At 35.9% G+C, this 24438-nt stretch overlaps 1 protein-coding gene across 1 annotated transcript in view; it reads right to left on the bottom strand.

Annotated features, from left to right (window-relative positions):
* Positions 1 to 22153, bottom strand: part of LOC306867623 (glutamate receptor-interacting protein 2-like) — a gene marked incomplete at both ends in the record, with an annotated part of 143733 nt that extends 121580 nt beyond the window's left edge. Inside the window, one exon of the mRNA XM_079413391.1 lies at positions 22018 to 22153. Within this exon, the coding sequence (XP_079269517.1) occupies positions 22018 to 22153 (136 nt within the window). The remainder of the gene's footprint in view (positions 1 to 22017) is intronic.
* Between the last annotated feature and the right edge of the window lie 2285 nt (positions 22154 to 24438).

Here is a 24438-nt window from a genome sequence, read left to right as displayed (position 1 = left end):
ATTATTATAATTTTTCTGTCTTGTTTTCTCATGATCACGACATAACGAAAGTTGTTTTGTCGTTATCACGACTTAATTTTCTCTGTGTATTCGGCATGAGAAAATGCTATAGAAGCAGCATCATCGCAGCATCATGGATGATCGTATTCACTTTTACTTTGATCAGGGACTCACTCAAACTGAAATAGCTCTGTGTCTGTCAGTGATTGACGACTTACACATAAGTGTTCGACACTTGAGAAGGAGGCTGTCGGGTCTGCAACTTTACCGTCGAAGACAATATAGCGACCCTGATTTTCTCACGATAGCTACAATTACGTCGTGAGAAAACGGTTTTTACGTTGAGATCAACAACTTTCGTTATGTCCAGATAACCACAAAACAACTTTCGTTATGTCGAGATCACGAGAAAACTAAGTCGTGATAACGACAAAACAACTTTCGTTACGTCGAGATCACGAGAAAATTAAGTCGTGATAACCACAAAACAACTTTCGTTATGTCGAGATCACGAGAAAACTAAGTCGTGATAACCACAAAACAACTTTCGTTATGTCGAGATCACGAGAAAACTAAGTCGTGATAACGACAAAACAACTTTCGTTATGTCGAGATCACGAGAAAATTAAGTCGTGATAACCACAAAACAACTTTCGTTATGTCGAGATCACGAGAAAACTAAGTCGTGATTACGACAAAACAACTTTCGTTATGTCGAGATCACGAGAAAATTAAGTCGTGATAACCACAAAACAACTTTCGTTATGTCGAGATCACGAGAAAATTAAGTCGTGATAACCACAAAACAACTTTCGTTATGTCGAGATCACGAGAAAACTAAGTCGTGATTACGACAAAACAACTTTCGTTATGTCGAGATCACGAGAAAATTAAGTCGTGATAACCACAAAACAACTTTCGTTATGTCGAGATCACGAGAAAACTAAGTCGTGATAACGACAAAACAACTTTCGTTATGTCGAGATCACGAGAAAATTAAGTCGTGATAACCACAAAACAACTTTCGTTATGTCGAGATCACGAGAAAACTAAGTCGTGATTACGACAAAACAACTTTCGTTATGTCGAGATCACGAGAAAATTAAGTCGTGATAACCACAAAACAACTTTCGTTATGTCGAGATCACGAGAAAACTAAGTCGTGATAACGACAAAACAACTTTCGTTATGTCGAGATCACGAGAAAATTAAGTCGTGATAACGACAAAACAACTTTCGTTATGTCGAGATCACGAGAAAATTAAGTCGTGATAACGACAAAACAACTTTCGTTGTCGAGATCACGAGAAAATTAAGTCGTGATAACGACAAAACAACTTTCGTTATGTCGAGATCACGAGAAAATTAAGTCGTGATCACAAGAAAACAAGACAGAAAATTTCTAATAATGCATGGCCGCTTAGAACTTCCGTAAAATTGAGACACAATATACTTTTTAATTATCTGTTTCCTCCTCACATTATCTGTGGTTTACTATTTTCAAGATATCTTATGTTGCACATTTCATCTCGTGTTACCATTTTATTTGGTTAAAAATGCAAAAAGATCTGCTCTGAAAAAAAGGCTTGCTAGCATGTGAGCTTTTAACAATATATAAAAATTAACAAGCATGCTGTATGTGCTGTGATGCATATTGCCACCAAAAATAGTGATTTCCTTTCTCTTATTAAGCCTTGCCTTGGGCCAACACCATCGCCACACTGACAACAATATCATTAAAAAATAATTGTTACAGCAAACAGTCCTTCTCTGTGCTAAATACATTTTCTGTGCTAAAATCATTTACTTTGATAAACACATAAAAGAGCCCAGCTGTTGGCTTCTAGCCATAAGGAAAACATATTTACAACTCCCATTTGCAATTTAATGAAAACACCATCTCACTCTTGACTCTGTGTTTAAAAAAAAAAGGTCTGGGTCATGATTTAATTCACTCAAATGTTTTCATATTAACTTAGAACTCCAAAACACAAAATATCCTTTCAATATTGACTGTTTGTGACTACAAACAATTAACCTTGCAGTCAAAGGATTTGTTACGCTTATGACTTATGAAAGGACAAATATTTTGAACTCTTTCACAGTCCAAGACTTTGTTTTCAAACTTTCCAATCCACAAACTTTAGGTAGACACAACAAACCAATTTCAAAGGCAAATGCACCTTGTGATGAATATAAACAATAACATCTTCAAACAGTGCTATGCAATCTTTTTACCCTGCATACACTCCCTTAGCGGAAAAACTTGCACAGCGGTGAGTGAATAAAAGTGAGCGAGGTCCCTAAAGCATTCCAGGTAGTCAAATAATGCATGTGCGAGAAAGTAATAAATCACCCCCATCTGGCAACATCCTCTATGCTAGCAACTTGTGACATGGATCAAAAGGAAGAGCTTTTGTTTGTACTCATTAGCCGGGGCCTTGTAGCTTTCATTTTCTCAAAGCACCGCACCAAGCAAACACCCTAAACATGTACGTCCTTTTGTTGGAAAATACCAGGGAATAGATGTAAGGTCTCTTGTGAACCACTTAGAAATGAATATCCAGACACAATGTCACGTCCATCTTTCATCTCCTTGCTTTAATCTGCCTCTTATTCCATCTTCTTCAATCAGACGCTGCTCAGAATTCTAGCGCTAACAACGTAGCTATGTAAATCTTCACAATTTCAATCTTTAAATGTACTTTCATCCTCCATTCTCATATTATTGGGATGAGAGGTCAGTCAGTCGGGACAGAGACCATGTTCAATTCTTTTCACAATCATGCTTTTCTTTGATCTGTTCTTCTTTGCTGCACATAACTTTTGCTAATGAAGGCAAAAATTTGACTTGAAAAACTGACAGAAACAAATCGAAGGAGTCATAAATGAAGTCATCTATCTATCTATCTATCTATCTATCTATCTATCTATCTATCTATCTATCTATCTATCTATCTATCTATCTATCTATCTGTTACACATATGGTATTGCAATGAGTGGCCTACAAAAAATTGCTTATAAATTTCTCTTTATGCTATTTTTTTGCCAAATATTGAATTATTAAATAGTTTTCTTTGAATTAGCACAGGTTTTATATTTGTTTTTGAAACTCATCGATCATAATCATAATGCTACAAAAAATAATGACTGAAAATATTTTTTCACTGAAAAACTCAAAAGGTGCATAAGTTCAGATCAGTGAGGGCTACGATCAATCAATTCCAAAAAGACATACAAAACCTGTACTAACTGAAAGAAAACAAGATGACAAAAAGATTGAATCTAAGGTTTGATTATAATATAGTATAATGAGAGATTTACAATCAATTTTTAAAAGGTCGGTCATTTTCTGAATAGGAACACCAATTTAGGTTATGGGATTTTCAGCACAGCACAAAGGTTTAAAACAAGACATATTCATTTGAGAATTAAAAATGTAGCAGACATTTAATTTCTAATTATCAAAAAATCTATCTTGAAAGATGTATTGATTTTCACCCCACTAGCAAAGTTTCTTATTTTAAGCATTAATCTAACAAAATGTAAGTTACATTTAAATCTGTGCTTAAAACAAGATATAAATGTTATTAAAATAATGTCTGAAAACATGTATCATCATACACAATTCTGTTTCAATCAACTTTAAGACGTTTTAATGTTTTAAATGGAAAAGACAAAAAAGAAAGAAAGAAAATTAGCAGGGTGATCTAGCATTCGCCCAGAAGTCCTAGTTGATTTCCTGAAAAAGTGGTTAAATAGTTTTTTGTGTGGTCATTAAGTAATTGGTTTTATTTTTTAAAATGTCTAAACAGTCACAACGGTTTCTATATCCCTGGTGAAAAATAAAGCCATAATACAATCAATACAATGTGTATCTCCTCAAAGAATGTGAATAGGATATTAGTTACACAAAGCTAAAAAAAACCCACTCTAATATAATTGCAAGTCTACGGCCTGCTGCTTTCATTGACGATCTTGCTTGCATAGTTAAATAGAGTGAGAAGCTGATTTTCAGCTTGAAATCTCCAGTGCAGCCAGTCTAGTCTCAGCATTTTTATCAAGCTTGTCCTGAGCCCACCTCTCCATATATAAATCCAATAAAACTGTCGCAGTTGATCAATCCTCTCAGATTAAACTTCCAGTCTTCTCTAGATAAAGTCTTCATGAAACTAGCACATATAAACCTAGAATAATCTACTGCAAAGTTTTACGATTTCCATAAACTTGCACAAAGCATGTGGACTAGGAAAGAGATGTTGTCACAACAAATAACCTGAGGACTAAAGACCCAATTTGTTAAAATTCCCTTCATCAATCATTCGAACAATGGAAACAGACTCATGTTATTGGTTCAATCTAAAGACTTTCCCACCTTTTTTGTTGCCATTACATCATTAGTCACATTATGATTGTATATTCAAGGTGGTGTACTGTTCAGAGCTTCCCAAATCTGTTTCCCTATATATGACTAGATGGCCAAGTGGAATTCTTTTGTGTAAAAATATGTTGTGTCAGCTTGAGGAATGACCGCAACTTGAGAATAAAATGTCTCTAAAACACATTATTGAAGAAACAATGGATTATGCAAAACTGAAAAAAAAAAAATGTGTATCACCCACCATTGATACTTGAACATGTAAACTTGAACTTCCGCCAAGGACCAGAGCACTGAAACTATCAGCACTCCCACACAAAAGTTTGCCATCAACGGCTAATGTTATTTCTACAGTCTTGAACTTTTGTAGGCAATGCTTTATTGATTTCTTGCAAACTAGCTTAAGGCTAGAGATCCCGAGATGCATACAAACAGGGTCTTCTAAATGGTTGGTTCAGAAGAAGTGTCAAACTTATAGGCTTGATATCTGCCCGGGCCTGTTAAATTTAAGATCACAACCAAGAGTTGTTTATGCATATTTGAGTACTATAAGTGATCTGTACACAGCTATATAGCCAACTATACATAAATAATATGTATTTGCTGCAACTCTAGCAAAATAAAGTGGTTGACGAGTTAATGAGAACAACAACAACAACAAATTAATCACAAGACTAAGATGCTTCCTAGTTTTTTAATAGGCCTGATAAATTTAAGATCACAACCAGGAGTGATTTATGCATTTTGAAGAACTATAAGTGAACTGTATATAGTTATATAGCCAACTATATGTAAATAGTATATATTTTTTGCAGTGAAGGCAAATATAAAGTGGATAAGTACAACAAAACTAAAAAAAAGATACAATTTTATCACAACACTAAGATCCTTTCAAGTTTTGCCATCAAAAACATGCAGCAAATCACACCCATCTGCAAAACTGTGCCACTAACGTCACTATAAAGAAGTGTGAAGGCCTTTTAATTCTAGTCTATAAATATCACTTGCTGTAATGAAACGTTTATGAAAAGCAATGATAAACATTTTGGCACACTTGATGTTAAGAATTTATTAATAATTCAACTAGATAATACAAAATAAGCCACTCATTTTGAAAAAATAAAATAAACCTAGGAGAGGTTTGTCAATACGGCAAACACAACTCAAGCACTCACCAACACACCTGAAGTATCACCCGTCCTTGGATTTTAAAAGTATGTTCACATTCGACTTTAGCAAACAGCTTAGCTTTCCAGGTTCTCAAAAACAAAGCATCCTAGACAACCCTGACCTTTCCTTATATCAAGTTTAAAAAATCAGTGGACAAGGCAAGATTACATACACACAACACAGAGTTAATAATACATCCTAATTACACACTAATCCCGAGACTCACCCCCTCCCAACACTTGGAAAGGTTTGGACCCCCATCCCAAAAGCTTGTGTGAAAGTGGTGCATTGCACAATACCCTTGATCCTGCGTCTGATGACCCCCATCCGGCACTTGAGCGAAACGGAAAACATATCCTCCTCTTACCGCCTCCTCTCCTCTTCAGCGACTCATCGTTGGAAGGGAAAAAAAAAGAGAGGGAGAGGGGGAAAATAGCTCCAAAGCACTGAGGAAGAAGTCACATGGCACTCTCAGGAGCAGTCCGCCACTCCACAAAGGCTGAGAGACGAAACAAGAAAAGGCAATTTCTCATTCTCTATCTCTCTATACCTTACATCCCCATCCTAGCTGAGGAAAGTTGTGGCGCTCTCAGGCAAGGCGGCATCTGTCAGAATGACAGAGCGAGTGAGGGAGTAAAAAAAATGAGCCTGGGAACAAACGAGTTGTTTCGCGCTCTTGCCAAAGAACACATCGGCATCTGAGTGCTTCCTTGTCATGTCTTTGGATCGGTAGAAGAACGGTAATCAATATTTATAACTTCTCATCTTTCCCGACATCACTCCCTCCTTTTGCGGTATTCTTCTCCTTTTTTCCACTCAATTCCTTCAGTGCGCTTCTTGCCCTTCGTCTTTTTTTTTTTTTGCACTGTTGATCACTCTTTATCTGTCTCTATCATTTTCTCTTACTTGCTCAACTGGTAACGCTGAAAAGGTTTTGGGAATTGAATAGAGTTACTCCTCTCTTTTCCCATATTGGAATTCAGCTATAATTAATCACAGCAGCGCTGAGTTTATCACTCCATGTAATACAGTTGTGGTTAAGGGATGATCACAATACTCCACACAATGCATCAACTTCACAATACTCCTATTAAGTGAAGCAGGGTGGTATAGATGTATGGGGTAGGGCTGAACGCAACTGCACTTTGTGGATACACAAACGTACACTTGCTTGCACTGTGCTAAATATAAGCATGGCATACAAGTTGCTAACCACAATTGTTATACACCAAAACAGTTTAGGAATCTTCTTTTATTAGTAGAGTGATATGTCTGAATACTGACAGCTTCTAAATAAAATAAAATTCTACCCAGAGATAAATGACTTTTAATCATGATTTAAGGAGTTCCCCTGGGCTCTGTACTTGGCCCAATTAAATTCTGGAGCATGGACGGTATGATTTGTGATTTATATAGATTTCACACAGGACATACTTCAAATTTCGGAGAGACAATGATCATCAAGATTAACTAGCAAAATAAACTAATCAAAGAACATGAGTTAATGTAGCATGGTGTATTCAGTGACATTAACTTCATTTTGTATATTACATATTGTGATACTAGTGCTTATTACTAAAGTTTCTCACCTTCAATTTTCTGAATTTTATTTAATTGTTTCCTCATTCTAAGACAACTACACAAAACACACCATACAATTCTTCATATTTAATGAATGTACATTTTTGGTGCTTCGTTAAAAAAAAACATTAATGAGCTGCCTGGAACCCCATATTCACAGCACCGTTTGATGTGTGATGCTTACCTGAAATCTTGAACCTGAAATTCCAAATACACATTTTCATGAATTATATCAAACACATTTCATTTTCATACCCATTCATAATGAAAAGCAATATCCCACTTCTGACAGACCTATCCTTTGTTACGGGGAAGTCGTGGCCTAATGGTTAGAGAGTTGGACTCGTAATCCAAAGGTTGCGAGTTCGAGTCTCAGGCCAGCAGGGATTGTAGGTGGGGGGAGTGAATGTACAGCGCTCTCTCATCCTCCATACCACGACTGAGGTGCCCTTGAGCAAGCCACCTAACTCCCAACTACTCCCCGGGTGCCGCAGCATAAATGGCTGCCCACGCACGCACGCGCTTTGGATGTGTTAAATGCAGAGCACGAATTCCGAGTATGGGTGACTATATACTTGGCAGTATAATTGATATTTCATCGCATCAAGCTCAGGCATTTATTTTTAATGTTACATTGCTATTGTTTAGTAATGTAATGTTGGTGTAAATGTACACCATGTGCAAAACTGAGAAATGAGAACTAAATGTTGGATGTCAGTAGATATTTTCTATCATCTTAAGACAGCACACTTGATTCCATTATGTTCATCAACACAAATGAACAATGCAATGAGATGTTCGAGCAAAGCCAATACCATTCCAGACACAAAGACTCCAGTTAAGCTTCATTATTAAGGAAAACTGGATCTGCTTCATCCAGATGCAGCAAAGAGTTAAAAACATCATTGCCTATGATGCATTTGCAGTCAGTTAAAAGCTTCAGGCAATACATAAACATAGCACTTCACACAAGTACGTAAATACAGATGCAAACATTTGACCAGTGAATTGAAATATAATGCATGTAGAGCCCTTTTAAATAAAGGTGACGTTAAAACACTCTCTATTATCCAAGCATAATATGCAAAGACATTTAAATTACATTTTTTAGAGTATATTTTCAGCATTACCATTCCCTTAGACCTAGAGGTGTGGTCCAAATGAAATTAAATGATATGAAATTAAATGAAATCTTGCAGAGCAACAGTTCACAACAGCAAACCAAATGATGTAGGCAGATTACAGCAGACAATTCCTGAAGTTATTCTTTAGAAAGTGGAATTGAATGAGAAAAGAATGAGTGTCGTACGTCAGTCATGAAAGCAAATTGTCTTTGTAAGATTTCTGCTGTCACTTCTCTCATTCTTTTATGAAAGTGATGGCCCGGTTTCATATCACTTTATTAAAAAAGAAACCATTATATAACACAGTCGTTCAGTTCATAATTAATTCTACCTCTCCCCCGAGTGCAACACTTGAAAAACAATAGAAATGAAACAAAAGTAAATTAATCACTTGTATGAAATGTAAACCATGTAAATTATTTTCATAATCACTTCACCAAGAGGTATTTCACACAAGCTGTGATGCATTAATAATCGTGTTTTTGTTTTCACTGTAAGGTAATCCATCACATTTCCATCCGTTAGTGCATAAACTGCTAATAAGGTGATGAACAGCTTTCTTTCTCTCGTTCTCTTTCTCTTTCTTTTTCTTTCTTTCTTTCCCAAAAAGCAAACGTCCAGCTTTCCACACTACAGATTTTTAAAAAAACAAAACAACAACATATAAGGTTTTGGTTCCACTAGAAAGATTCCTCTAAAACTTAAATATTCCAGCTTTTTCTTCTTTTTCTCAAAGAAATGCAAAGGAAATATAGATGCATTTTGATCTCTGGGCTCACTGTGTAATTTACTGGTACACTCTGATTAAAATGCATGCTTGTCGCCCACCCTAAGAAAAAACAGACCAAAAACTAGGCCATTTGCAGAATAGCAGCATTCAGGCCTCATCTGTGCTACATAGTAAAGTTGCCAAATAGAAAATGATTCAACCACTAATAAAGCATGTGTGTGCTTTCCTGGTATTTGAACATTTCTTCTCTCTCTAAATTACAGTAGGCCTTAGTGATATGAAATGGCATAAATCAGACAAACAATGAATTAAACTGAACTGAGTTATTATTTATTTTTTTATTTCACTAGAAAGATTCCTGAATTGTAGAAAACAAAGGCTAAGTTTTGCTTATTTATTAATTTTTTTTTTTTTTTTTATTTGCTTATGTATTTATTTTATTATTAATGTACACAGTTTTAAGGTAACCATGATTGTCTCTAACATTGAAATAGTTGTGCTTTTTTGTGCTTGTTTTACTTAAATGTGAAGGAAGATTCTGGTTCTGTTAAATGGACAATTTGAACCGGTTAACAGGAATCATTTAAATGAATCATTCAAATGAACTCTTTTTAAACTCTAAAAGGGTGCTATTAAAATATGAGCACTGTCAGAATAAGAAAAGATCATGTATTTAGGAACTTAATGACCAAAAAAAGAAAAAAAAAATGTTTTAAATTGCAATAATCACAGTGTTGTTAGTCCTTTTGTGCATATTTCTCTTTGCCTGCTTTCCAACTTTTACACTTGCTTTATCTCTTCCTCTTTTCTTAAGGCACTGATCCTGTACACAGTAAACAATAAGAACACAAGAAACAATAGTTTACTCCAGGTCCTGAAACAGATGCAGCATCATTTGGCTAATGAGGATGGCAGTTCAGCCCACATCTCTACAGCAAGGACGCAGTGGTAGGAGGACCTTCGTGTTGCCACAGGTCCAGCTTCAGCGCTGAGACTATCAGCTATCAGACCTAATGGAGAAAGTCTGTTCGGTAATGATATGGAGGAGCCAAGGTGAATGTTTCTGCGACTCCTCCTTGATATTTATCTAGGATTGGCCAAAGCTGATTTTGGGACAAAGTTGTGTTTGGATGTTTAAAAAAGAAGCTTATCTTCAGTCTGGCCACAAATGATCAGTTTCATAGACTTAATTATGTATAAATATGTATTATATGTAAGTATTACTGTACTTAGAATATTTTGGTGAATTAACTAAATGTTATGTAAAATAATAGTTAACAAATCAATTACACCTATATATATATCCCCTCTGTTGCTATGACTTGTCAGAATTGTAGCACGTTCTCATTGGTTTGCTCGCATGCGGCTGAATTCAAGTGCGAGGTAAGTTGTCCGCGAAGCGCTCGCCCAAGCAGAAAAATGGGCATTTGGTGTAAGATTTTGCCGGGGTGGGGGATATCTTAATCTTATCACTCAGGATACCCAGTTAAAAAAGTCACCGCTCGCCACTTTTTCATGTCCAGAACTGATATATTCTGATTTTCATTTTCAGAACAGATATATTCTGAATATTGGATAAATCCAGGTTCAAAACCGTTTTATTTTGTTGACATATTAGACTTTTTTTTTTTACATATTGGATTTTGACATCTCTTTGTATTACTCCATAGATCAGAAAATACTGTCACCAATCAGAGACCGAGAGAGAAATAAAAAGGTTGGAGATTCTTGGTTCAGCGCAGGAGAAAAAAAAAACAAATTTTGAGGAAATGGGCTTTACAAGTACAGGTAAAGTACAACAAACTAAACACTTAAAAGTTTATTTCTTTCTACTAATCTGAAACAACAGATTATGAAAGGCCAAACAAGTTTTGGCCTGTAGTGACTTGGTTTAAAATTAAATTCAGTTGAAACGCGCTTCAGAAGCGTGCTACAGAAACCCTCCTTCTTCCCCAGCTCCACCTGTCTAGATCTGCTACAGGGTGATTTTGTGTATGTTATATGCAGCAGCAGTGTTTCCTACAGCAGCATGTCTGTGGGTGCATTAGTAGCAGCAGCAGAGTAGTAGATCTATTCCGCCAAGACCAAACACATTAACATTACCATGTATATTACCATGCTAAACTCTCTGAGAGTTGTCATGACAAAACTTTCAGTAAATTGTTGATATGACCACATTGAATGACACCATTGATTGAGAACAATTTGAACTAAATTAAGCTGTATGATAGGGCTACTTTTTTCCGTAGAGCTGTCAATCGAGAAGCTTCATTCTTCTCTTCACTCGATTCATATTCAGGTTCTCCACTCATTCGTTCATATTCCAATCTTCATTTATCCCTGAGCTAAAAGCTCTGACGCAACTACATGAAACTGCAATTAGACGCCAATCTGTTGCTTCTATAATACATTCTAGAAATGCAAGAATTATTGATACACTCCGAACTGCTGTCATTAAAAACTGGATGTGAGGAATCCTAAGGAACATCAGAAAATAATAAAAAAAGGGAGACTTCAACCGCCTCCAACCAATCAACACATTGCCGCCCATTCAGACTCTGTTTGTTCATGTTGTCGGCTGGTTTATTGAATTCCCTTGACAAAAGTTGAACATCAGAGCAGAGCTCAGTCATGTACAAGAGCTGGATTGCTCTCGTGGTGGGTGAATCATGGCTCTTTGATCTGAGCTTCTGGCTACTCACTCCCTGCTGCCACGACAAAAGAGACTTCTGGGATTCTGTACTTCACACCACAGAAAGACAAACAGACCTGGAGCCTAGAGGAAGATCCCAGTGTTTTGTACAGGCGCTTCTTTGAAAGTGATCCTTTTTGGAAAAGAATTCAAAAGATTGAGAAGAAAAACATAAAAGAATGAATGGGGAATTAAGTCAATGTCTGTCTGTCCAGCAGAGCACCAAGAAGCTACAATATTTATGACAGGAATGATTATGAGAAACTGTTTTGGCACTTTTTTGGATTGTGCAACAAAGCTTCAGCGAAGAAGACTTCAAAGCTTCGAAAGTGTCAAAACGTATTTCATAAAAACAACACTTTGAGACTGGATCACAAGGAATTTGACAACTAGAATAAGTGCAAGTCGCATCTTCATCTTCTTGGGTGCATTTTAGAGGCTGACGGGCGTATTGTGTAACTGCTAATATAAAAAAAGAAAATTAATTCATGTGGGTAGATAAAGGTGTCTGTTAAACAGTTAAAGACTTTTAAACCAATTAATTCCATTGATATATTAATACATTTTACACTATCTACAAAAAAAAAAAATGAACTAAATATTTTAATAAAAAATGAAGACCTGAAATGTCACTGAATAAGTGATTCCTTTTCGAATCTGTTAATTTACAACTATCCAAACAAACCTATTGAAGTGGTCAATCAAAATGAATCAAACTTTCCAACAACACATAGGGGAGAGCTGAACCGAGACAATAAAAATAATCAAACTCTCCAATACTACACATGTGAGAGAATCATTCAAGATAAACCAGACATGAATCAGAGAGTCAAACTATCCAAACAAATAATAAAAAAAAGAAGTTATTAAACCAAGAAAAGGACACGTAAAGGTCATCAATTTAAAATTCTCTGAGAATATGGAAACTTGTGAATGAAACCACAGAGAGGTCAATGAACTCTTTGAATTAGCCATGACGTTCAGTAGATGAGAACTGAATAAATCTGCATTGGTAAACCTTAACAGCAGCTCTGCGCTAGCACTGACGAATGATTCAAAAGAAGCTATTACTCTGAAAGAATTACGAAAATATACGGTTAAGCTCAAAATTCAAATCAATAAGCGTGGCACAACACTGCCCACACAGTGAAGAAAATACAGGTAAATACTGCACAATAAGCTGATTTTAAACAGGCTTAGGGAAATGTTTTCGAGTTTTAACTGTGGGCACTTTTATGGACTTAAAAAAATAGCCGAAATTTTTTAATATTGTAATGAACTGTAATAATAATAATACGTTTAATTAAACATACCTTAAAAACGTGCTCTAGGTTGAATTATTTTCAAGCCACTGTTTATGCCATTGCATATAAAAAACGTGATATTATAGTCAAGACTCAAGACTGCCGGAAATGAGCCATGACATACGAATCGGGTTCATTTCAGAGCTACGATAATATCGCTTCAGTGATTTTATCTCTGCATATAAACTCTAGATTTCAAGTGCAGATCTTCTTGTATTGCATCGCAGGAGACAAATAAGGTCAGAGAGTTGCTACAAGAACCAAATACACAGTGAAAACATTATTTTTTAAGGCCTAAAACCTCAAAACCAAAATAAATCAAAAGTGATTAAAAAGAACTGCTACGCAACACGGCAAGCGAAAAAGGACATTCGATTTCCAAGCTTCTCGAGCTGCCTTTTCATCGAGTCCTTGCAGCTTTGTGACGTTTTATTCAAGAGTGAAAGGAAAGATGACAGGAGGCTTCTTTTACGAGCAGGATCCTGTAATCCTGTCTCACACTTCCCGCGGCTCACACTTATCACTCAGGGAACAAGTTGTGAGTGGAGGAACAAAGCCACTGTGTTCTTCCAACAAACTTTAAAAAGTAGCAACAGTGCAGATTTTCAGATTAGTTTTTAAAAAGTGGTCACATAATATATTTTTAATCCGTTAATCTATATCAAGAATTAGACAACTAATACATAAAATGAAAATAGGTGTCATTTGTTGGTTGTCAATGTTAACACCGCTAGAGCACACAGATACATCTGAATATCCTATAATTATATTTAAAATAATTATATTCAAGCTTTTTATCTCAAATGGCAGGAATAATAAATTTATAGGGTACAGCATTCGAGGTCTTGAAGTAAAAATGCAATTCAATCGTTTCTGAGGTGAACACAAATCATTTTTTTAGGGTTCCTGAAGTAAATATACTTATTTCAAGACAATATTAATGATACAGAGCATATGCTTCCATAAACACCACAAGAAGTTATTACTGAGTGACTTGCATTCATATGCAATATTAGTTTTTTCACAACAGGTCTGAAGCACATCTCACAGTACCCACAGTAACCGTTCCTGAATGAATCAGTATTTTTTAACATTTAAGTAAATGATTCAATTAATCATTCATATAGAACAGTCACAATGTTTAATCCCCGAATGAATCAGTGATCTGAACGAATTGTTTGAAAATTAATGACTCAATGAATAACTTAATAATGACTTATAAAGACAGTTGTTTGGCGCCACCTATTGACCTAAAGATGTACCTTAGAATAGCCTAAACACAAAAACAAAGAAGAGCATTTATCAACTAAATGTCAGTGTATGTTTTTTTTTTTTGGGGGGGGGGGGGGGGGGGTTGCTATAAATGTCTAATATACTGTTTTAAGTTATATTTTTGTGCGCAATATTAATTTTGCTTCACTGACAAAAATATTTCCAAACAAAGTCACAATTGGGCCTGTAGTGCATCTCAGGGCAACATACAGAATGCGTTCCTCAATGAATCCGTGTTTTTGACATTTAAGTGAACGGTTTAATAAATCAGTCATAAAGACAGTCACATAATTTTTTATCCCTGAATGAATCAGTATTTTGAACAAATAGTTTGAATGACTCAATGAATCACTTTATAATAACGTATGAAGATGCCACCTATTGGTGTAAAGATTTATCTTGGAAAAGCCTGAACAAGCAAACAAAGAAGAGCATTAATTAACTAAATAATGTGTCAGTGCATGCATATTTCGCTATAAACTGTAAAAAAAAAAAAAAATTATACATGTATATATATACATACAGTGGTGTGAAAAAGTGTCGGCCACCTTCCTGAGTTTTTATTTTTTTGCATGTTTGTCACACTTTAATGTTTCAGATCATCAAACAAATTTAAATATTAATCAAAGATAGCACAAGTAAACACAACATGCAGTTTTTGAATAAAGTTTTTCTTATCATGAAGGGAAAACAAAATCCAAACCCACATGGCCCAGTGTGAAAAAGTGCTTGCCCCCTAAACCTAATAACTGATTGGGCCACCCTTAGCAGCAACAACTGCAATCAAGCGTTTGCATTAACTTGCAATGAGTCTGTTACAGCGCTGTGGAGGAATTTTGGCCCACTCATCTTGGCAGAATTGTTGTAATTCAGCCACATTCGAGGGTTCCTCAACTGGACTACTGCTCATGTTTCTGGATTACTCCTCTTGTCAAGCCCTCTGGATTCTGTTCGCCGATCGATGACCTACTCCAGCCCTAGGAATACTCTTTGTCTTGGCTTAAACATATCTGTTTGCTGATGCTCGACCCTGCCTGTGTACGACCATGTCTATAAATAAAGCTTTGCGTATGGATCCTCACGTCTCACGTCTCGTTCGCCCCATTACATATTAGGTGTGTTACTTGCTGTTTCTTTGTAATTAATTGTGAAATTTCCTAGCAATTTCTGAGTAAATATTTGTTTCTGATATCTTTTTCAGTATGCATGTCGAAATGCTGCAGAAAGTTATGGCTCCGACAAATATATTGTTTTATTTATATATATATATATATTATTATTATTATTATTATTATTTTTTTATATCTGAGAAGAACAGATGACGAAAAACCCAATAAACATCAAGTCAATTGATTTTCAATCTTTTAAGCTTTATAATGTAATGGACAGGCAACATAAAAAGCGCAGGGGAACAGGAGAAGCTATGAATATTCAAAAGTGACTTAATTAAATATGGCAAACATCCCATTATCACCCTGCTGCGGATTTCATTAAGCAGCTGATGCATTCGCTTCATAAAACGAAGAAAGGCCACAAATATACAAAATAATGGTTGAAATACGTGAATCAAAGCTAGAGAGAAAAGAAGAGTGAAAAAACATGTACTCTGACCTAATTTCACTCAACACAAGCTGGATATGACAGGTTAGGATTTAATTAATTCAAGTACTTGCAGATGAAGCTCTATTCACAGTTGGTAAGAGATGACACATTCTTGCCATATTTATCTACCATATTTGGCTCAATTTAGTTCACAGCGGCAACTGAGGTAGTACAATTCCTGAGGCTTTTAATCAAGAGATCTCTCAAACTGCGCTCAAATTACAAACTCTGGAATTAAATGCCACAGATTTACATTTAAACAAACATTTCTTATTCGTGTCCCATTTTAACTTCTCCTAGACTGGCATTTCAGGAGAAAGTCCTGAGTTGAAGATTAAATTTCAATAACTGAGAATTCAAAGTCTCCTGAGGTATGAAAGAGCAACCCCCGAGCAATAAAGAAACATCTTGCCTCATCTTAAACCTGATCAAAACCTCCTTACCTGTGAAATAAATCAGATCTAATATAATATTATAATACAGCACAGATATATAAAACAGGATTACTTATTTTCCGCAGCTCCAAATTGCAGCTAGCATTCATCATTCTACATTTGCTGTGAAATTAAATTTGTTCTGATTTCTTCCCACAAATCTTTCAGACGCCTTCGCCATTCCCATGATGCATCAGAATCCTGCTGTTTTTTTTTCTTTGCAGAAAGTGGATGTTCTGTGTGACGGATACGATGACATGTCTGAAAAGATGAGGTGACAGAAGCATTGTTGACTTTTCTCGATGTGTAGCGCTCATAAAATATTCAGGATACTGTGTGGAGTGAATTGTATTATTATACATTGTGTTTTTGTGGCTATATGAGGGGGGAGGGGGGGCACATGGTCATCCACTACGAGGGAACGAAGCCACACTGACACAAATTCGCAAACCTCAAAGGTCAAAAGGCAACATTGGATTTGTGTCATATCGGTCTTTGGCTTCCCAAGAGTCCCTGGTCTCATATTGTTTTCTTTGCTGCATGAATTCACAGGATCATTGACCTGAAGAACTAGTCAAATGTACAGCTGAGACTGTGAACAAAAGGAACACAAATCCACTGCACTGCAAGAAAACAGTTTGCCTTCAGAACACACTGGAAATATTTTTAAGCTTTTTTTAATGAATATTTTTAAATAATCTTTTAATAATGTAATGTAACATATTTGACTGTTTTTAAAATATAAAAGTTAAAATACAGTTCGGTTTTAAGCGCCATACATCATCATACAGCAAAAAAATAATAAAAAATAAAACACACACACACACTCACACACAAAAGGAATGAACTGGAGATTTTCTATAAAATAGACTAATACCAGATAGCTATTAGACATTGGCTGGAATGAATTGTGACATTGCCAAAGCATTTTTATCTGCCATTTTCTCTACAGGAACTGTTAAATTACTCAGTAACGAGATTAAAAACTGTGGAGGCTGCAAATTAGAATCAAACGCTCCTCAAAGTCATCTGTAAAGAGAAAAGCCTTATTTGACCGTTATTACAGCTGATAAGATTACTGGAAGATAACAGGGCTGTTCCTAACACGCTCATTATACTGTATAGTGCTGTGAACGTGTTAACATAATAATAAATACATTTATAATGTTACAAAAGATTCATATTTTAAATAAATATTGTCCTTTTCAACTTTCTATTCACATATCCTGAAAATAATTGATCAAGGTTTCTGCAAAAGTATGAAGAAGCAACTGTTTTGAACATTGATAATAATTATTATTATTATAAATGTTTCTTGAGCAGCAAATCAGAATATTAATGTGATTTCTGAAGGATCATGTGCCACTGAAGACTGGAGTAATGATGCTGAAAATTCAGGTTAGATCACATAAATTACATTTGAAAACATATTCAAATAGTAAGTAGTTATTTAAAATTGCAATATTTCACAATATTTGTTTTTACTGCTTTGTTGAGTGTAAGAGATTTTCAAAAACAAAGAAATATCACCAACCATACACTTTTACATTTATTGTATTTATAAATTATTATTAATATATTTATGAAAGTATGGCATCATTTTTTATAATCTCGTGTTTTTGAAAATACTTCAAAGTTGTGTAAATGTCTATATTAGTTGCATGGATTTCGCGAATTTCATTCAGTTTTACATTCTACTGGTTAAAGGTGCTGTATGTAGGATTTTGACTCTACTGAAGCATACAAATACCATAATATGTTTTCAGATATTTAAGAAACATGCTAAGTTAACATAGTTGTTTATCTGAAAAACAATGCTTATTCTCCTTTGAATATGTGCATTCTGGCCCGGAATATCTGTGTTTGTTATGGTTTGTGAAACCCGCCCACTGCCAGTTTACCCAATTGTATTTCAGCACCTTGGGTTGCCAGTTGGCGGAAAACACAGAGTATTTAATGTCATTCATCGTCATGTGCGCTCGTTTCCGCTGGTGTAGTTAATCTGGCAACCTGCGTGTGAGGAGGGGGGGGCCGGGTGAAAAAACAATTTCTCCAATATTTTGAATTTGGATTGCAATACCTAGTCAATCCTGCATACAGCACCTTTAAATTCTAATTCTGCATTCTGTTTTCTCATTAAATGGCAGAATGCAACAGCTGCTAATTCAGGATTGGTCAGTAACATGTTAAGGCGGAGTTTAAGGGCTCAACTAGCATCAAAAATGTAAATCCAGAAATCTCTGAACACAAAAGCAGAACAAAGGCTTTCTTTGTGAGTCTCAGTGAGCTCCTTTTGTAAGGTCAGGGAACAGTTCCCAGGTGCACTCTGTGTGTGTTCAGAGAGATGGAGTATATATAGCACCCAGCAACTGAGATGGAGCCGATCGTTCTTTCTTTCTCGTCACACTGACTTCATCCAAGTTACAAGAAACCGAGTCACTGCCATATTTAGACCTCACTTTGCTGTAACACAGTCTATTTTAACATAGTCTGAGCCGATCGGCAGATCAACTGGCACATTGGAGGCGTTTTAAAACACAGTGCCACGACACAGCAACATAGTGCAGAACAGCAATCGGCATAGAATCAAAGCAGGCCTGACTGGAAACTTGTACACAAGGCATTAAAATGCATTCTAGTTTGATGCGAAATTCCCATCAGAATAATTCACTGCTATTTCAGGACGCCGTGACTCTGGAACAGACACAGTGTCACGTTGAGCAACGATATAATAGTGATACCTAATAATACAGTTTTGCTTGTAATTACAGAGTGTCGTAGGGCGTGAGACAGCCTCCCCTGTGTGTAAACGTGAGATGCCTCATTAAAGACGCAGTGAATGCATCTGAGACCATATTTCGCCAGGTTTTAAATAATATATCACATGTAAAGCAATGTAATCTGGGGTGAATGGAAGATGAAATATTTAGAAACTGCTCTAGATGTAACATATCTGATATTGTCTGAAGAAACGCAAGAGAGATTGCATCATCTTTTGCAATTCTTGGGATTGAATTGGAATATGCAACAAGAGTTAAAAACAAAAAGAGATGCAAACAATGTATTTTTAATGGGCCTATAATTAGGCCTAATAGACTGTGCTTTATACACAAAAGTATGGAAGCCCATTTCTGCCACAGAATAAAAAATACAAAGGTAACTGCAACTTTTTATTTCACAATTCAGACTGTGTTTCTCATAATTCTGAGAAGAAAAAAATCTGAATAGTACGATAAATATTGTGAGAAAAAAAAACTGAATTCTGAGTTTATATCGCGCAATCCTGATTTTCTCAGGATTTTTTTCTCTGAGTTAGCAATTCTGACTCTTCTTCTCGCAAGATTTTACATTTTGCAAGATTTACTTTTTTCATGCAATTCTGAGTTTACATTTTGCAATTCTGTTTTCATTTCGAAATTCAGAGTTTGTATCACAATTTTTTTCCACGTAATTTTTAGTTTACATCTCACAATTCTGGTTTCTCTCAGTTCTGAGTTTACATTTTGCAGTTCTGAGTTGATATCTCCTTTTACATGTGATCAATTAAGTTTACATCTGACTTTTTTCTCGCAATTCTGAATTTATTTCTTGTAATTCTGAGCTTATATCTCATAATTCTGACATTTTTCTTGCAGTTCTGAGTTTACATCTTGCTATTCTGACTTTTATCATGTAATTTAGAGTTTACATCATGCCAATCTACTTTCTCATAGTTCTGAGTTTACATTTCATAATTCTGACTTTTTCATGCAATTATGAATTTTCTGACTTTACATCATGCAGTTCTCTATTTATATTTCTCAATTCTACCCTTTTTTTGTGGGTGAATTGTTTGCTGTTATAACTAAATAATATATATATATATATATATATATATATATATATATATATATATATATATATATATATATATACACAGTGCTTGAAGTGGAAAAAAAGAAGTGCCGGTACTCACCCGACCCCCTATCATTATATTATATTAAATATATATTAAATAAATAAGTACTTTTTAACAATTCACAATGTATAGTGCCACAATCAATCAGTTTTCAATACAAATTAGCACAAGTCAAGCTGCAATACCAAACAGGACCACAGGGAGATGCCAAAGACCACTAAATCGCCTGCCTTTAATATACGGATCCATTCAGAATCGCTAAATCTCTGATCACCGCATAATCAGCGTTTTACTGACATTTGGACGTAAGTCACTATTCTCTCTGTAATCGCTGATGAAATCAGCCGTGTTTTCTCTGCATTAGCGCTGTTTTGAGCTTACTGTTTGAATTCGTTCACTGGATCCTTGGACTTTCTGGGAGTTTACGGTTTAAAATTATGTGATTGCTAAAGCCAGCTTCTTTTCATTTTAAGATATGATTTTCATTATAAAGTACTGATTCAAATTAGTAATCAATAATTAATTATTATTCTACTACTCCGCTTGCATTCATTCACATGATTGGACGAGATGAGAGGTGATCCCGCCTGGGTAGTGTGTAGTGTGACCTAGTTTCTATATAATTTCTAATCATATATGGATCATATAGCCTAATCACCCAGACCCTGACAATTTTACTCTGAGTACCGGCAACATGTCAGAAGTGCTGGTACGCACAAAAAAAGTGCTAAAATATAGAAGTGCCGGTGCGTACCGGCCCACTTCAAGCACTGTGTATATATATATTTTTTATATATAATTTTAAATTTATTTTAATGAAATAAGGGGTGCTAGTAAAAACCTGTGTGACATTCTTTCTCCTGTGTAACGCATAAGAAGATATTTTGAAGAATGTTTTGTCTGTTTTTGTTTGTGTAGTGAAAGTCAGTGGGGTCCAAAACAACATTGAGTGGACCCCATTAACTTGCATTGTATGCACAAAGAAAAAAAAAATACTTTTCAAAATTTCTATGTTTATGTCCAAAAAAAAGTAAGTCATAAAGGTGTTGAAACAACATGAGTCAATGATGGAATTTTCATTTTTGGGTGAAAAATGCTTTTAACCAGATGTTAAAAACTTTAAAATTAACATAAAAACACAACAGAAACAGGAGAGATGCTACAATCATGTCTAGGAATTGAAACCGAAACCCTCATGAGATGAAAGAAGGATGTACAAGGAAAGATTTGGTTCTTCAATCGATTTCTAACACAAAATCCTCCATACAAACTTAAGTGTCTTCAAAATTCCTGTAGATAATAATGCACCGGTCAGTCCTCCTTTTAAAACAGCCATTACTCAAGCTAGTCATAACTCAATGAAGAGTTATGATCTTTACTCAATTAATATAGGTGAAGCTTCACTGATTTCTGAAGACCCTACCAAATCAAAGCTGTAGAATGAACGATGATGAGTTGAGCCGATAAATGAAGTCGAAAATTACGATTGTGCCTCACGGAAACATCAATTTCATCAAATATTTAAATACCTAATACAAAATCAATTCTTCAAGGACAACATTAGGCTCGAGAAACCGCGTCCTCCACATTAAGCTCAAGAGTTTCACCATTAATTCAATCGCTCTTCCCCTCAGAGGAAACAAGATGATAATTGAAGCTACACTGACGGAAAGAAGAGAGAGAGATTTTTTTTTTCTCCTCAGTGGAACACCACAGGTCAAAGTTAATATCAAACCCACAAAGCAGTAATGAAAAAAGGATTAGAGCGGGAGGAGGGGGAGACGGAGAGAGAGACAGAGCGAGAGAGAAAGTTTGCCAGGGGTGGTCTTACCGCTGATGCAAAGGCTGAGAGAGCACAGACTCTCCTCGCAGGTCTCCGGGCTCTCTGCCTCCCAGTGAGACCCTCTTTCCCTTTTCCTGGGAGACATCTGTCTTACGATGTTTAAAACTCGGTTCACTCTATCCATCCTTCCCTTAGCTCTGTGTGACCGAATGTCCCACGATTCCACCCCAATGTGTCACATTAGACACGGAGAGTCTTCTGAACGAGCGCGTAGAGGAGACGCTCTGGCTGCTAGGATGCTAAATTTACGTCTATTTTCGTTTGATTTTTTTTTCTTGCCTCTTTGCAACAAGCCAAGAAACGGGACCAGAGGGGGAAATAAATAGAAATATATCCCAGTTTGCCTCTCTCTCTCACTGTGAAGCTTTAACCCACTGCTTCCACAGCACAACTAGCAGTGAGTTGATCTTTTTTTTACCTCCCTCCCTCCCTCTCTATCCAGCTTGCTCTCTCCGACTCGCTCACTCTAGCTTTCATCTTTTTCACGAGGGTCCTCATTAGAATTGGGAAAAATTGGGGAGGGTTAACCTTAGGATGGAGGACGGACTGAGAGCTGAAGTGGCCACACAGAAAGGTAGATCCACCTTGACGACTTAAAGAGATCTAATTGGAGTTTTGTATATTTTAGACTGTGTCTGTTAGCTTTGATGCCAGGTCATTGAGGTCATAGTCTTGGGAAAAAAGACACAAATATTAATGATGAAGTGGATCACCTTGCACTTGGGTGCGTAACCAAATATTCAACCAATCAAATGCTGTCTAGAGTGAGAACATCCCTCCGTCACCTGCTGCTATTAACAAGTAGCAAGTAGCATATTGTGATTTTGTTGGTCTGCTGTTAAAAATAAACAGGCCCTACACTCGATTATGCATACTTCCCTACTTTATATTAGGTGAAAAACAGTATGTTTAGTTAATAATACGCTGTGAATTGGAGGGCAGAAATCGCTGACCGAAACAATGACATTTAATTAGAATTTCTCCAAATAAACTGTCTGAAAACTACAGTAGAACAAATTAATATGAAATGCTACAAACATTGTATAAAGTAATCAAATGTATAAAAACACTGCATATTCTTCACTGTGTGTGAATTAAATATATATGTCTTCTTATTAAAGTTACAAAAGTGGTTTAGTCAAGAGCAGTGAGAGATTTTTTGTTGTTTGATTAAGATAAATGACAGACAGCAGGAATATTAGACTGCTGTCACTTTAAGAGCTGTCTGGATCCAACATACTGTTTCACATGTGTTTTCTTCCCCAGCTGTTTGCTTTCACTTAAGACCAAACGCTACATGATTTGGCTGATTTGTACGTAGAGAGCATGACAGAGCACCGCTTTAAAAGAAGAGATAATTCATGTTTTCATAACCACTGGCCAAATTCAAAAACAAAACTAAAATTAAAACATATTTGAGCTGAACCAATCATCTCTTCCTCTTTACTACTAGTTATAACATGAAATAAACATCAGAAGATATATTGAAAGAAACAGAGCAACTTACTGAAATGTATGATTCATGGTTCATGTAAACACTCAATCAGTGTTTCAAGCACCGAAAGATATCAATAATAAAAGTAGCAAAAATATCACACGTAACTGTGTTAAATGAGTACACTCTTAAAAATAAAGGTTCTTCAAAATGTTCTTTAAGCGATGCCATAGAGGAACCATTTTTGGTTCCACAAAGAACCCTTCAGTCAAAGGTTCTTTAAAGAACCATCTCTTTCTTACCCTTTTATAATTTGAAGAACCTTCTTTCACCACAAAGAACCTTTTGTTAAACAGAAAGGTTCTTCAGTTGTTAAAGATTTATTATGGAACCATTTAGACAAAAAAGGTTCTTCTATGGCATCGTGAAGCAGTTTTATTTTTAAGAGTGTAGTGTGTCCGAATTATTAGTATTCATAAAACAGCAGGTAAAAAAACTGTACATGATATGAGTAGTATGTCCAAATTCATAGTATTTGTAAAGCAGTAGATGAAAAAAGTATGTAAAATGAGTATACTGTCTAAATTCATAGTATAAATCATAAATCAGTAGGTTAAAAACTGTGTGTGAGATGGGTAGTATGTTTGACTTAGTTGCACTAATAAAAAGGTAGGTGAAAAACACTGTGAAATGAGTAGTATATCTGAATTCATAGTATCAATCAAATATTATACTAAAAGGGGAAGTCGTGGCCTAATGGTTAGAGAGTTGGACTGGAGTCTCGGGCCGGCAGGGATTGTAGGTGGGGGGAGTGAATGTCCAGCGCTCTCTCCACCCTCAATACCACGACTGAGGTGCCCTTGAGCAAGGCACCGAACCCCCAACTGCTCCCCGGGCGCCGCAGCATAAATGGCTGCCCACTGCTCCGGGTGTGTGTTCACTGCTGTGTGTGTGTTCACTGCTGTGTGTGTGTT

This window comes from Barbus barbus, assembly GCF_936440315.1.
Source record: "Barbus barbus genome assembly, chromosome: 49".
Lineage (NCBI taxonomy): Eukaryota > Metazoa > Chordata > Actinopteri > Cypriniformes > Cyprinidae > Barbus > Barbus barbus.
Note: the sequence above shows the minus strand (reverse complement) of the source record. Positions and strands in the feature narration are given on the sequence as shown.